The 16161-nt window shown below is 49.6% G+C and overlaps 3 protein-coding genes across 7 annotated transcripts in view; all 3 read right to left on the bottom strand.

Moving 5' to 3' along the window:
- LOC106741473 (homeobox protein SIX1) overlaps window positions 1-1394 on the bottom strand; it is a 56306-nt gene extending 54912 nt beyond the window's left edge. For all 5 annotated transcript variants that reach the window (XR_001374188.1, XM_014613546.1, XM_014613548.1 and 2 more), the window contains exon 1: window positions 1066-1394. Coding sequence is in view for 4 of the 5 variants with exons in the window: in XM_014613546.1 (XP_014469032.1) it covers window positions 1066-1344 (279 nt within the window). In the remaining variant the exon portion in view is untranslated. The remainder of the gene's footprint in view (window positions 1-1065) is intronic.
- Window positions 1395-9720: 8326 nt separating this feature from the next.
- The window catches only part of LOC106741474, a 42905-nt gene continuing 36464 nt past the window's right edge, over window positions 9721-16161 (bottom strand). The window contains exons 2-3 of the mRNA XM_014613550.1: window positions 10193-10478; window positions 9721-9969 (exon numbers count right to left, since the gene is read on the bottom strand). Of these exons, the coding sequence (XP_014469036.1) occupies window positions 9732-9969; window positions 10193-10431 (477 nt within the window). The 5' untranslated portion in view covers window positions 10432-10478 and the 3' untranslated portion in view covers window positions 9721-9731. The remainder of the gene's footprint in view (window positions 9970-10192; window positions 10479-16161) is intronic.
- Window positions 10479-14445, bottom strand: LOC106741284. The gene is made up of 3 exons (XM_014613095.1): window positions 13764-14445; window positions 10569-11186; window positions 10479-10504 (listed from the first exon to the last, which is right to left on the bottom strand). The coding sequence occupies exons 1-3, from the start codon at window positions 14443-14445 to the stop codon at window positions 10479-10481; spliced, it is 1326 nt and encodes a 441-aa protein (XP_014468581.1).

Raw genomic sequence — 16161 nt, 5'->3', positions numbered from 1 at the left:
AGACAGTTTCGACAGTTCCCGACTCTCGCGAGAGTTCCCTCCGAGTGAAAATCGCGCGAACCGATCGACGAGAATTTTTGCCGAGAAGAGTGCGACGATCGCTTCGCCGAAATATCGTCGCCAGCCGCTCGTCGTCAGCTGTGCGTCGCTCGATTTTAATTAATAACGTATAATTCACTATTTCGCTTAGCGTAACAAGGTGGTCGGAGGACGTTTCTTTTGATCACGAAGAAATCACCGAGGATATCGTCCTATTAAGCTAGATCTACGATAGATATAATAAGCCTAACCTTTCGCGATCCAGACTTGAAATGGCAAACTAATTTCTGAACGCGTTTCCTCGTATATTTATCAAAAGTCGCAATAACGCTTAGATAAATAATCTTTAGAAACGCGTCTGGTAACGCTTTTCGCTAGAAATCACTCGGCAATTAAAATGCTCCGAGCAAAAGACTAAAGGCTCACTACACCTGAGTAGATCGAACCTTACGTCGTCTGTGACGTTATAAATTCATGCCGCCGAGGCCGATCTTTAAACCGTGCACGTCACCACGAGGAGCAGCCGTGTTTCCGTCCGTAGACCGCGTGTTCCGCGCAGCGTTGAGCGCAATCGGCTGATTGTACCCCCGCGAACAAGCGCGAGCGACAAGCGGCTGGAGACCCTCCAGTAAGAGTCACGAAGCGAGAAGTTTCGAAATGAACGTTGCCACGCGACGCAAACGTCCAAATGACACCGCACTGCGACTAAGCACGAGAGACACTCTTTTTCGTACGCAATCTGCCGTCGAGGCACCGAGTATTTTTAGAATACCGAAAACCGGAACCACCGCCGCGCTGATTACTCGACTCCCCCTTCCCCCTCTCAATCTCCGATTTTATCTGTTTCCTATAAACTTACTCCCTCTGTTTTTTCACTCGAAACCTCCGCGATCGATTCTACCAGCGTGCTCTGTATTTCCACACTCCTTTCCTCTTCCCGACCCGCGCGTTATTCAGACCGTCTTCGCGTCTCTCGGAGGAGGTGAGAGTCCTACGAAGCAGTGGCAAGGCCGGCACACGACTTACCTCGCAGACGCACGCGACCTGCTCCTGCGTGAAGCCGAAGCTCGGCAGGCCGTTGCCGCTGCCGCCGGCGGAGCTCGCCGGGCTGTCCTGCGGGCTGTAGCTGGCCGCTCCGGTCGTACCGGGCGTGTAGGCGTTCTCCACCGAGCCCGACGAGTGTCCCGTCAAGGGCGTGGGCGTACTCTGAGGGCTGTAATCCCCGGCGGAGCCCAGGACGTCCGCGCCGCCGGACGACGGGCCCATCGCACCCCCGTTGCCAGCGGTGCCTCCGTAGGCCATCATGGCGTCATCTCCGGGGTCCACGACGACCCCCCGCACGCCACCGCCGCTCTCCACCGTGGTGACGCGCCTATGCGACCGGGTGGACCGCGTCGCTCGAGGAACCGCGATCCGACGGCCACGCTGCTCCCGAGGATCCTCTCCTCCCTCTTTCTCTCTCTTTCTCTTCCGCCGCTCACTCGCCGCTCATCTTCCGCGCGGATCCTCCTCACTGGGGCACCTCGGCGCGTCTGCTCGGCGACATGGTCTACGTGGACCTCGTTTGATGCGAAGCCGGCGGAAACGTCGAACGGGCCGATATGGGTCAACGGAGATTCTTCCGAGTGTCCGACTGCCCTTTTTATGGGGGTGTCTACAAAAGCAAGATCGCGCGCCTTCGGAGGACACCGCGAGAGTCCGCTCGTCGGAGCGTTTTACGACGAGGTTCTGACCCCGCGGCGTCCGCGGGAAACAATATAACGATAACTTCCGGTTGGCCTTTTTTCTATACTTCAAGCGCGCACTCGGTCCCGCGTGGGTGTAACTCGAACGTCACTCGCCGACGCGGGGGATGATATCACGGCTCCGGTTGGAATTGCGCCGGAGTAATTTCGAGACTTAGATACGTACTGGCAGATTGCACCGAGCGGCGTGTAACACGAGCCGGAGGGAGATTGCGAGTCTGCTGCTTCGCATCCCGTTCGCGACGGAGCGGCCGTCGAAAGCGTCGACGAGGACCTTATCGAGCCGAGAGGTTCCCGCACGTCCGACCGGCGAGCCGACGATCTTCGCCCACTGTTGTCATCCGACCGGGGAGAGAGAGAGAAGCACGCGTGGAAAAGTATGCGCTCACACTCCGTTGGCCGCGTGATATTTCTGTATCGCACCAGCTGACCGGAGGAGGAGGACGTCGGGAAACACCGCGAGACTCGCCGGGATCCTATCGGGTTCTCGCCGACGGTCGGCGCGATTCACGGGTCATCGAGTCGCGGATTCCCGGTGCTCCCTCACTGATTGTCTTCTACGTCCGACGCAGGGTGCACTTTCGGAGGAGGCGATTCCGACAGACCGAGCGGGTAGGAGAGAATCGGTTTGCACGGTCTAACCTCGCGGCGATGATCGCAGCGCGCGCGCGTGACTTCGCCTCTGTTGATTCTCGTCGTCTTGGCACGATCTCTCGGAACGCTCTCGGAACGAGCACGCCACCGGGCGTTATATCATTCGCCCTCCTGGTGTCTTGCGCACTTTTCGCCGGGATGAACTCGCGGCTGCCGATAACACGCGAGGTCCGATATGTCCGGGGAAGCGTTGCCCTCCGCGTTCCTCGATCTCTCTCTGTCGCGGCACAGGTTGCACCGTGAAATCCACGGGCTCGTGTTTCCACGGGGCAGAGATCGTATTTATAGATCGCTTGGTACACTCGCGAGCGCGGCGCTATTATTAGAGGCGCCTTAACGAGCGTCTCCCTCGCTCTCCTTGAACCCCATCGACGCCTCTTCGTCGCGACGTTCTCTCTCGCGCGCACACAAACACACTCTTCTTTTCTCTTTCTCTCGTCTCGGAAATGCCACCAAAATTGCCTCCACCGTATGATCACCTTCCCGATCGTCACGGAGAGATCAGTCCGATCGCGCCGAGAGCTTCCTCTTCTATCACTTTTGCACCGACAGTCGAGAATCGTTTCGATCTTCGCAGCGAGTCGCTCGCTTTCCTTGAACCTCGACGCGCCTTTCCGATCCGCGAGATTCAACGTCGCTCGTCTTTCGCCGGCTGCCGCGTTGTAACGGGTGTGCCGAAAGATTCTTCTCCTCCCGGCGTGTATCGGGTGAGAAACGCACTGGAGATGAGCGTCCTCCTCGGCGACGGAGGAGCTGCTCGCGGATTCCTCCGCGTCGAAGAACCGCCGCGGACGACTCGGGAGACCCGCGCGAATTCCCTCCGGCGGTAACTCGATGATGACTCGGCAACGACGGTGATGCGTGATCGCGAGAAACGGACGGTCTTCTTACGAGAGACCGCGAGATCAATGGGGGCCGTTCTGTCTCTCTCGCAGCCGCGCGAGAGAGAGACACTCTCCTACGCGCGCACCAGAAGGGACTGGCGATGCGGCGCGCCGTCGAAGCGCGCGGAGTGCGTCATGCGCGGCTCAATGCGGATTGGCGAAAGGCGTGGCCACGTTGACAGCTGCATGACACGTGGCGCTATTGGCCGTTGGGCATGGCCGCAGCCACCATCCTGCGTCGGCATTGGTCGCGCAGGAGCCACCAAATGAGCCTCGTTATGAGCGTCCGGCGTGAATGTGCGAGAACGGGGAGAGAGAGAGAGAGAGAGAGAGGGAGAAGGAGAGAGAGACAGAAGACGCGCGGCAGCGAATTGCATCCAGAACGCGGATCCTTCCGAGGAGCTCGTTAAATTCCGGCCTTTTCTGGATGTCCGCTCTCTTAATGACGTGCGCGCGCGGGACGATGCAATTTTTACACAGGGCGAAACTCGCGCTCGGCGAATGTTGTCCGCCTGCGAATCCCCAAATTACGCGGACGAACCGGTATTTTCGGTGCCGGCGCTGCGGCGTCTCGTTTATCAACAAAGTCGCGCGCGGACCGTAGAAACGGCGACATCAAACGCGCGGTTGGAACGCGGGCGATGAGAACAAAAGGAATAAAATGTTGTTATTATCGGCGTCAGGTCGTGTGCGTCCTGCGGGATCCATCACGGCCGGCCCGATCGATTATGATCGATGACGCGCGGTGGAAGACGCGGGGATACGGCGAATGTTGCGGTTTATTAAATCGACGAGCGGAACGCGCGCCGATTCGCGAGGTTCGCACGGGTTCCGCGGGAACACGAAATCAACCACCGTAGATTTGTGCGACGCACACAGCAGAAATCATTTCGCACTTGCGTTAAGATCGGTCCTTGCTCGAGTTTTTGCGGTAAATTTCTAGCATACACACGTGTTAATTTCACATTTTGCGTTTACGTTATCTCAATATTTTGTGTTGTGTCGATGTCCACGATATCTGTAAATACTGAGTTACGTGTGTAAATATTGAAATAGCACATTTCACACTTCGATGTCGATTAACTCGGGAAGTCACCTTACTTTTTTCACGTAAACAAACACGAACACTTAATGGCGCTTACTCCGTTTCTTAAATAATATTTTGGTCTCTCCCTTCTTTTTTTTTCACAAAGCAACGACTAAATCTATATTTGTAACGTTCCTAAATAATAACAAATCATAGAGTGACCGATAATATGTTATATTTCGTTAATAATTGCGACTTTTAATCGAGAACTAAATAATCCCAGGTGACTGTTCTCGAGTTAACGTATTGATTTTATGTTAATTTTTCACGTATATCATTTGTGTTTACCTTTCCAACATATTCACCTTGCGTTAAATCGACACAAAAATTTGAGCGAACCGGACATACAAAGCGTGTTAAATTTAACGTGGAACTTTTTACTGTGCACACACGGGATTACGGGATTAATAGCGTCGGCGTGCGATCGAGCAATCGCGTGGGAGACGGCGTCGTGACGCTGTTACGCGACCGACAGCGGTTGTCGCTTTGGCGGTAACCGCGACAACATGCGCCGCGTCGTTCATTGTGCGAGCGAGTTACGAGAAGGGAAAGCAACACGCGTAGGAAAATAGATGGGGAAGCACTAAAGATCTCGTTATTAGCGTCGACTTGTTCGTGTTCGCGCGGGGGGAAAGAAAGAAAGAGAGAGGGTTAGGAAGGAGGGAGAAGGAGGGAGAATGAGCGAGGAAGGCGCGATGGGGGACGCGAGAACGGAGGACAACGGCTTATCCTCCCTGGGGAAAAATCGATTTATAGCACTCGCAGGGTTTATGAACGCCCCCACGGAAGAAAGGTACGTCGCTTAGAAGCTACTTACAACAGAAGTTGGATAAAGTTTCACGGACGGAGCGCTCGCGTTTTTGCGTTACTTAAGGCACTCGCGCGCGCTCGCCTGTGCTCGGGTTAGAATAACACACGCAGTCTCCTCTCGCTATAGCGAAATCGCCGACCTCGTCCGATTTAGCGAATGAAAGCCGACGGGGACGCCGCGTTGCGGCGGCGGAAGTCCGCGACGACGGACAAGCCGCGGGTACGCTCTCGAATTTTGCAAAAGGAAACCTCGGTGTTCCCGGCTCGAATGTTTTTAGTTCTACGTTAAGTCCGCTTGATTCCACGTTAAATCTTCACTAGGTATTGCGCTCTCCTTTGATGCCGCAAATGGGAAGCTGTTTCCTCTTTCTTCGCTGGAAGACTTAACGTAGGACTAAAGTTTCGACTCGGGCTGCGAGGTGAATCTCGGAAGTAAATTATAAAAAAGTACAGAATCGCGCAATTAAATATTACGCCCTGTTAAAAATCCTTCTGAGGCGAACATAATTTTCGGTGTTTAATGTCTGGTAATTGAGAGAGCGGAATTTTTGATCCTCTGAAAGGTTCGAATTTTCCGAATGTGAGTCCGGTTGAATCCCCGATGAATCCTACGTGTGCGAGGCTCATAGTAACATATTTCAGTGGAGCCATGTGTCGGGCGAATCACAAGTTGCAACGCGAAGAATCGTCTATTATTCGTGTAAACAGGAAAACGTCACGACACGTTGTTTCTTCAGATGAGCTCTTAAAGTTTTCGGGAAAAGACGCCTGAAATAATGCGTGAGCAACCACATTTTTCCGTTTATCTAAACGTGTGTAGGCTTGCGCGGACCTTCCCTCGAAGGGACTGATGTGGGACATCTTCAAACTGTCACTGTATGAAGCGTCCGTTCCGTCTTTTCTATGGATCTTGACAGCCAATGATCGGCAAACTTCTCTCTCTCTCTCTGTCTCTCTCAACTCTCCTGGCTGCAGTCATCTACTAAGCATGTGTCGCAGCGCCATTGGTCGATGTTACAAGGACAGATCGCTGAACTTGGAAAAGGGATAGACGCGAGGGAGAATTTCTCTTCCTCTTTGTGAATTGCTCGTCGTGAATTGCGCATCGTAAACCTGCTTTAATTCGTTCCTTTTACTCGACTCATCTTTATCGATCTGCTTCATATAATTTATGATACGGTTTATACGCGATGTTGCAACTCGTAGTGAACAACGAAGCTCGGAGGATTTTCAAAGGAGGGGTGAGACTCGATTCGAACAGATCGCGAACGCTGAATTCGACGTTCGTTTCGATGCACCGACGGCGATGCAACATCAACGGACGTAGTCTGCAACTCGATTACCGCAAATGATCCTGATAGATTCCCGACCTATTAATTTTATTAACGCACGCGTAGAAATTAATATGTATAAATTATTATTATTTTTTTATAATTACGCGCCAATTCGAGGAACGAGCAAGGAGAAAATTGTTTTGCTGGCACAGCAAATTGTTCGTTATTATAGCGACGACGAAAAGATTAGTTTGGACAGTAAAAAGATTTGTTAAGAATATTATAATTGCTAATTATGCCCACTGAATTATATTGCTACAGTAGCAAAATTATTGTTTTCAAATAGCAAATCTTTTTACCGCCACTGTGATGACAATTTGCTGAGCCGGCAAAAAAATATGTCTCCGCGAGTGCGTTACTTGATTAGAGCTGAGAAATAAACGTGATTGATTTAACGATATGTCCACGTGTTATATTTGAAATATGTTTAATTGATTGCACAATTAATTAGTTGCACTTGTTTAAACTCGTTATATCGCATCGTTTATACCTCGTGCGGTCGTTACAACGATGCAATAATCGTCCGTTGCGACTTCGTTCTTTCGAAAGGAGCGCACAATCGCGCGTCCCGAGAAAAGGGCAGCCCGACACACCACGGCGGAATTGATACATTTTATTCGGATTGTATGCGCTTGTCTGCCACCCGTGGCGTCGGCATTCATTCTCGACACGCGGATGCCAGCGGTTTGTGGTCCACGGCCGAGTCGTTGACACCATAATATGACGTCCGGGAACCCTCCGCGCTAAGAGCCGCGAAATCGGCCGTTCGATCTTGCCGATGCGACAAATCGTGCCGATCGATTCGCGCTGCCGGTGCACTTATCGTCAGTTTACCTCGTAATCGAGCAACGAGGTGTGTTTACAAAAGGCCTCGCGAACGGTTCCACGAAAAACGAACGAAAGTGCAGCGGCATATATAGCAGCGGGTACAAACAGGGGTGGAAAAATATGCGTGTACTCTGCGAGCTCGGTATAAACTGACACCCTGGTGTTTTTGATAAATTTGATCCTGCGATATATAATATATATATATATAATCAGCGCGATCAAATTGATTTCGAACGCATACAAAAGTACCAAATACACCGCCTGGCTCTGTGAACGCGCTATTTATATTAAATGTGTATATTTCCATAAAGTTCGCGAAGTGGAGGAGGACCGGAAAAATATAATTCATATACCGATTCGTACCATCCGGTGATATCGATCGATCATCGATCAGCGTCGTCGAACGATATGCGAAACACACGAACGTTGCCCGCGGGATGACACGAGCGAACATTCATTCCCAAAATACACGATGATTAGCGCTGTCATCCAAGTCACCCGAACAAAAATGAAATAGTGATTGCTTCTAAGCAGAAAAAATGACAAATTAGTGACCAAGAGTAATATTTTTGTTAAATTCTGAATAACTCAGGCTTTAAGCAAAAAAGTAATATTTACTTTATCTCTACAGGTTTATTTTTGGATGACTTAACGTGCAGCGAGCTCTTTTCATAGTACAGTTTGGAAGTTCGTAACAAGGAAAGACCAAGGAAATGAGTGTTACGAGTACACAAAAAAAAAGAATCATAATGATATTCTCATATATAAGCAAGAATATTGTAATATTCTTAGAAAGTTTTCAGTCTTGAAAGTGTTAATACTTGCATCACTACAAATTCAATCAAATCAAGGATAAAAATCCAAGAAAATTGTAATATCCTTGCTTATACACGACAATATCCATCATCGATTTAAAACTAATTTCTTTCCGCGTACGACGGCAATCGGCAGCAGAGGCGGCAAGGAATACGAAAAGAACGCCTATATTTTACAAATTTCACGGCAGTTCGGAAAAAATGGCGCTTATATCGACTCATTTTGGACGTGAATTTTTTTTTTTAGTGACGTGTCAGGGAAAAGTGGCAAAAGGGAACTTAAGTTTCTGGACGATAACGCAAGAATGCGAGAGCTCAAGTGAATCTCGCGTTGACTGTTGGACGAGGGAGTGAAGAATCGGGGGAGAGTTTACAGAGAGCTCTTGAGAGAAGACAGAGAGAGAGAGAGAGAGAGAGAATAAACAAACCGCCGACACCTCGCGCGCGGGAGAGAGCGATCGTCATCGTCATCGCGGTCGTCGCCGCGTAGTTTCCGCGCGCTTATTAACGTTCCCTCGATCATCATTATTCCGGCATTCGGCTCGCACCTCTGCGGACGCGTAAGAGCAGCATGGCGCGCGCATTGACATTGATTCCCTTTGTCGGGGCGCACGAGGGTGACGGACGCGAGGAGGACGGTTGCGTAACAATGCGAAAACGCAAGAGAGCATCCGACGAAAAGCTCGTATCACATTCCCATAAGTGCCGGCGGGAATCCCGCAGAGACGTCCTCACGTCCCCCTCGTCGCCCTTCGCCCGGCTTCACCGGCAATCCTCTTCGTCCCCCCTCGTCGCACTCTTTCTCGCTCTTGTGTCGAGATAAAAGGGAGAAGGCGCCAGGTAGGTAGGTAGGCAGCTACGTATGTACGTACATACATACATACGAGCGCGGTGCCCCGTGGCGAGGCCTGAATATCTCGTAATTGGGCCTCCTGGCCCACCGTCATTCACGCCTCCGTCGCACGCCACAAAGACGTCCGTCTGACGAAGGCGCGAGCGCGACTCGCTCGCACGATGACTCGCGCGTTCTCGTCCTCTTCCGGGAGAATGATCCGCTCTTTTCCGCTTTTCCGCTGTCGAAAGCGTGTATCCTCGTCGTCGTCGTATCGGGGTGGAATCGATTCGCCATCGGTGCCGGAAATCTCGTCGAGAGCGGTTCGCTCGATACCGGTGTGGTGGCCGCTTAAGGAACGGACTCGGAGAGGAATAATGTCCGACCGGCGCGTCATCGGCACGATACTTGGGTTTTTCGTCGGAAATGCCCCACGCATTCGTGTGTAATAAGTGTGTGCACGTGTGTGCGGGGATGTGGAGATACCTTCGATACGCAGCCAGGTCGCACGCACTTGTATATCTGCTTTATCTTTTGTCGACGGCCGCTTTATCGTTATCCTCCGAGGATATCCGGCCGAGTATAAAATAATAATAGAGAGGGGGGGAGCAAGAGAGAAAGAGAAATGGCGGAGTCTCTTTCTATTATTCGCGTATTAAGTTACACGTTCGAATTATCATGCGGTCTGACCTTTGATCACGATTCAATCGCGTTCCGCAGGCCGTTCGATACGCTCGTCCGCCTCCTCTTCCTCGATATTCTCGATCTCGACGAAAAGCGGCAATTCATCCCCGTGAATAAAATCGCCGCTGCTCGCGCCGTTCGGAAGCGTTTTGCTGTGATCCGCGCTTCGTTCGACGGACGCGGAATCATCCTGATGATACGTTTTCGTCGTGTGGAGCGATCGATCAAGCATCACGTCCAACAGCATTCTGACATTCCTGTAATTACATCGTATTAAATGACTCATTGTACGGGGTAACACAACTGGCTATTGAACGCGAATCGTCACGACACGGTTTTGCAATAACGATTGTACGAGTGTGCATCGAACAGCCCCCGACGGGGCCTCGCGAATTGCCGATCGAGAGAGAACAAATTCCGAGGTTCATCGGTTTTCCTTCGCAACGACAGAAACGAGGTCGAAATAACGCCGGTGCCAACCTGACGATGATCGGAGACTCGCCACGAACTGCTCCGGGTCGGCCGGTGGTGCTCGGAAAGCTCAGGTAGTTCAGCACGCTTCTGAGCTTTCTCGTCGAATCGTTGAAATAGCGAATGTTGATGTTCTCCGTCGAATGACCGCACGTTTTATTCGCATCCTCCGCACCGGTTCTCCTTCCCACGATGGCCCCCTTGCACTTTTCGTCCGCCATCGCGTGACGCTTCTTGCACTCGTTCATCTCTTTGAATTCACGCTCGACTCTCTGTTTCGTCGACTCCTCTTTCGCTACGGGAGGAAACGAAAGTGAAACGCTGCCCCGGAAAGTTTGCTCAAAAGAATCAAGGATAAGGAAAGGATTAAGGAAGGCGGGATTACGTTGATCATTGGGTCGATCCTTCTTCGCGTCGAATTCCTTCCTCGTGGTGCAGTATTGCTCGCGAGTGCACGTCGAGGACTTTTTCGAAAGTACGCATGATATTTTCTCTTCCCGCTTGTCGGCATCTGATTTAACATGCAAGCATTGCGCCGGGCCCTTCGTGCAATTCTTCTCCTCCTGCGTCTTCTCACACGTTTTCTCTTTCAGTTTCTCGCAAAGAGAGCTCGAATCGTCCTTCTCCTCCTTCCCGCAGCTGGCGTAGAATCTCCGCGTCACGTCGCTCGCCTGTGCATCGCGAACGGAGTTTAAAACGCCGAAGGACGAGTAGTTGGTGGGATACGACAGTTGGGAGTATCGTCGTTTTCCCGAACAGCAGCCGGAGTTGTGGCCTTTCTTGTTACCGCCCTGAGAACAATCCTTCTTCCGGCCGCTCTCGCATTGTCCTCGATTGTTCTGCAAACGTTCCCTCAGAACTTTACCGCATGTCGCGTTTTCTTCGCGTTGCTTCCCGCACTTCGGCTGCCGGCAATCGTTCTTCGACTCCGTGCAGGTTGCACGAGGCTTGCTGGATTTCTGGCAGTCCTCCTTCCGTTCGCACGGCGACTTCAACCACTGATCTGCCGGTCGACGAGAATCGTTGAAGATGGAAGCCGCGCGGTAGAGGAAAAAATTCCAAGATAAACAGGGAGGAAAATCATTTTTTCTGTCAGTAGCGAAATGCATCGCTGCTGTCGCCTGATCGCGCGAAGAAAACGATTTCGCCGGGACAGCAAATTGTTTATTAATATAGCGACGACGAAAAGATTCGTTGAGAGTATGAATTTTTTATTATACCAAGCAAATTTCACATCGCCGCCGCAACAAAGCCAAATCAGTTTTTCCGTGCAACGAATCTTTTTGCTATCGCTGTTATTAACAAACAATTTGTCATTCCAGCGGAACTTCTTCCTCCGTGTAAAAAGTTAACGTCACGCGGAATGTCGTATGACTGATATTTTTAACGCCGCTTTGCATTACTCTTGCCGCATCGCGCGTTATCCTGCTCCCGCGGAGAGGTGCAATTTCTCGCCGAGCCTCGTCCTTTCGCGCTGCAATTTCGATCAATCTTCTTGTCGCTGCAACGCCGTTCCTTGCTGGCGTTGCACCGCTTTCCCTTCTGCAAATCGCGGTTGCCGCACGTCCTCAAGCAGTTCTTCCGTCGCTTCCCGCACGTATCATCGCAGGACGGGACGCCACGCTGGCCGCACGTTTCCTTCCGCGGCGTTTTCCCCCCGCAGTTCTTTCTCTCGGGCTCGCATCGCGACTGCCGCCGATTATCGTCCTCGCAAGCGGCGGGTTTCTCCGGCTTCGAAATGTTGCTGAACGATCGCGGCCTCGTTAGGAACGCGTAGCCTGCGATGATTAGACGTCGATTGTACGATCCGCCGATGCTCAATAACGACTGAAAGATCCTTATCTCAACTACGTCATCCTGCGTCTTTGTCGCCGTATTTTTCATTTATCATCCGTCCGATAAAATATAAATCGGAAAGTTGGGAGAAGAAACTTGAACTGTATTTGGAATCCGACCCGCGCGTTTGTTGGGCAAAGGAGAAAAATAATGTTGCTATTGCAGCGAAACCACGAACACGAACACTTGTCGAATCGTTGCTACCGTAAATTCGTTACAACAGCGATAAATATTAGTGAGGAAATTAACGAATTATTTCGTAATTAAAACAGTTTTGCCGTCGGAATGAAAAATATTCTGCCGAGTGAGTTTGTCCTTGGGACGTTAATTTGCTGTTGAGGCAAAATATTGCTTTCTATCTTTATTATTTACTATAACTTGTTTTTCCAGCGAAATAATTTGCAGGCTTAGCAAAGTAATCCGACGAACGGCAATTAGTATTCTTAACAAGTCGTTTCGCCGTCCTAGTAACTGATTTTGCTCTGACGGCATGAAACTTGTTGCGGCAAATTATGTTTCCCCTCGTTAAATTAACCCTTAAATGCATGAATTTTTTTTATTACTGAATTATTTTTTTCTAAGTTCATAAATAGTTCTAGAAAATGAGAAAAATATTAAAAAAAATCTGAGGCACATGTTGAGCATTGCCTTTGTACCTTTTGGATTGTATATTTCGTTCTAAGGAAAAATTTGGTCTTCCACGTTTAGGTGTGCCTTTAATCTCGACAAAGAGGAAAAATAAATATGTTGCAAATTTGCAACACTATGCATTTAAGGGTTAAGGAAACTATTGGAATTTCAATTACCGAGGAATCAGAATGGGTTGTAATAACGAGTCGAGAATAAAAAAAAAAGACAATTATAATCGCGAATCGGGAGAACATAATCGGCTTAAAAAGGCACCTGAATGTGATCGCGTGCCTCTCAAGGGAACGATCGATGTGTTCGCATTGAATATCCCATTTGAGCCTCCTGTAGAGGCTCTGGGGGGCCCAACCGTTCCAACGGATCTTCGGATCACGGCGCAACTATTCGTGGAGAAAACGCGACGCGTTGCGCAAAGTGGAGATGACGAAAGATTTGGAGATCTTCGATCTCCCAGACTTGAGGAACGATACGATCGATTGCCTCGCAACGACTCATAGCGTGCGCTTTGTTCTCGTCGCGCTCCTTGAGTATCCGGGACGAGGGAACCGTTGAATTTTCTCGCGCGATCTTCGGCTGCAGGAATCTCCGGTGTTCGATATTCCTCGCGAGGACGCGACCGTTTCACGAAAGACCACCATCCCGACATGACATTTGCGCTTGCGTTGAAGTCGGTCCCTACGAAAATTTTTGTGTTAAATTTCTAACACACGTGTATGTTAATTTGACATATTGCGTTTATGTTGCTATATTTGTCACTCAATACTTCGTGCTGAGTCGATATTCGACAAGTGTAAACGTTAAAATAATACTTGTAAGTATGCGTTAAAATAACATATTTTATATATTTCACTGTCAATTAATATATTAATTCTGTGCTAATTTTTTATATAATATATTTCTATAATATATTTCTATAATATTGGCGTTACTTTTCAACATATTCGCCCTGTGGTAAATTAACGTAGAAATTTGCGCGGCCCGTCCGGGGCATCTGAAATGTTAAACTTAACACGACACTTTTTACCGTGTGCAAGACGCAAGTTGAGTGACATTTCAAGGCGTTTCAGATTCGTTGCAATCTCAGATGTCCGCATACCCATTTCCACAAATATCATGGACGATGATCGCTCGGCATCTTTCACGCTTTCTTGCGTTCCCGGGTTCGACGTCTGCAACGCTTCGAACAAAGGTGGCAGCGGCTTGGAGGTGATCGCAGGCGTTCGCAAGGTGCATTCGGTAATATACGATTGTTGCTGATCGCTGATCGGCGTGCTTAATGCGTGCTTCGTAACGGACGGAGATCCCACGTTTCTCGCGGCGGTGCAAGTCGACGAGTTGTCTGTTTGTAGTTGTTCGATCGTACGTTCGACTATTGGTTCTTCATTCTCTCGAGAGATTATCTTCGAAGCGCCATCACCACAGTCGGATTTCTCGGCAGGGGCGAAGTCGAAGTCATCGGCTTGTACGTTTCGAAGCGTTTTGTAACACGCCAGGTTCAACAGTGCATTTCTGTGTATCGGATTTTTATCCAGCAACGACGGCAAATCGTTGTACCTAGCGAAATACTTTAATGCTTCCAAGCGCTTCATCTTCGCGCTTATTTCGAAGTGCGAAAACTGCGTAGGCGACCGAGAACCGGGAAACTCCGCGACGACTTCGGGCAAGGTTGCTCGAGCCCGTTGCACTATCGTTTTCAGTGAACCGACTTTGTCGGCCTCAAGAATGCTCTTTTCCTTGTTGCAGAAATCGAGGAAGTTCCAAAAGCGACGTTTGAGCATATTCGACGGGGCGTATGCTTCGTGCTAAATTACAAGCGAAAGTATTTCCCGATGTAACAAGATTGAGCATAAATATTTTCCTTAGCGTAACCTACGAAATTTCAAGTCCCCAACCTCTCGAATTTAATTTTTCCCAATTTTCTCCATTTAAATGTAATCCAGACTTTTAATTACACCCCCTCTCTATTCATTCTTCCATCTGTCGGCTCGTTAAAATGTTATTCCAATTATGACTAATTGCTACGAGCATAACGCTTTTGAGGTTGATACAGTTTTGCGAGTACCTGCAAGAATTTCGCGGACAGAATATATAGTAGATCCTGCAACGCCCATGTTCTGAATCCGTTCATGATCGTAGGTTTGATATTCCGATATTGGATCGGCAAGGAATTTGAATCACTTGAAATTTTGAGGGACCAAAATGACGGGAAATTTCGCCGTAGGGACCGACCTGAACGTGTCCGATCGATCGCTCTATGATATCGCGTTCGACAATTGACGACCGATCGATCCGACGCGACATTAGAATGCTCGCACACGTTAGAATCCCATCGAGCATTTCGTCAATAAGACGCGAATACTAAAGAAACTATTCGGAACGAAATCACTGATTATCATTAGACGAAACTATTAGAATAAATAACAACGAGAACGATAATTACGATTATTATTTCTTTAATGATCGGCCACACGGGAATAAATCATTGACAAATATCGGGTTGGGCGAAACTTTTCGACGATGAAATCGCATTATCCGCTCGCGCCTTTGATCGGGAAATCTAATTACGCGGAAAAATCCGATCGGACATCCGTCGAACGAGTGCAATACGATATCTGCATTTGCTGCAGTTTTTAATGTAACGTAACGCAACGCTCGCAGCCGCCGCGAGTTTAATGATCGGCGAATGTGACTCTGCGCTTGCCGGAATTCGCTTTTCTTCCGCCGCGATCTTTGCCCTTCTTCTTGGCAAACGCGAATTTCACTGCCTCGAGATGCTGAATAGTCTCTTGCCGCTTCGTATGTACGTCGCCATCTTTCGTATTATCATTGGACGCGGTCTGTTGCAGCGAACCCCAAAAGTCACCCTGCACCCAATTGCGATTACGGTTTACCTTTTTACGTCAATAAGGACGGAAACGGAACAGTAATTTATAACGTATGCGGGCGAAAATGAGTAAATCAGCTCTCTCTCTCTCTCTCTCTCTGCCCTTCGCGATTTGATTCTCGCCGGTCACCTGGTACTCGGAGGTGGCAGCTGACTGCTTCGGATCCTGTTTCGATGTTCGCGCGGTACGCGAACCTCCATCCAACAGAACTCGCTCTTGGTCGTTCTCCATTGATCGAGAATCAAGCGAAACGGATCCCATAGCTTCGTCTCGTTACTGCCGCGAACGGGAATCTTCGGGGCGCGCGCAGAAGGAATTAGCGATTATTCGTCGCGTCTCCGAAACTCGCGGAAATCGGATCGACGGAGTCGCGACGACGAATAAAACCGTAAAGGAACCGAGACTCCTTCTTACCGAGTACGCGGAGTTTCTCAGAGCGGGGAGCAATCTTCGCGATGCGTAGGTCCTGATCTCATTCATGTCCGCTTTTAATACGAGTAATTTTCGCAGCGGAGTCACCCCTAAGAATAATTTCCGCCTCTTCGTAACCGAAAGGGAAAAGTCTGTCGCCGTTGCGCTTCACATTGCGAAACAGATCACAATCGGAAT

Source organism: Dinoponera quadriceps, unplaced genomic scaffold (assembly GCF_001313825.1).
Source record: "Dinoponera quadriceps isolate SergipeBrazil2010 unplaced genomic scaffold, ASM131382v1 scaffold405, whole genome shotgun sequence".
NCBI classification, from domain to species: Eukaryota; Metazoa; Arthropoda; class Insecta; order Hymenoptera; family Formicidae; genus Dinoponera; species Dinoponera quadriceps.
Note: the sequence above shows the minus strand (reverse complement) of the source record. Positions and strands in the feature narration are given on the sequence as shown.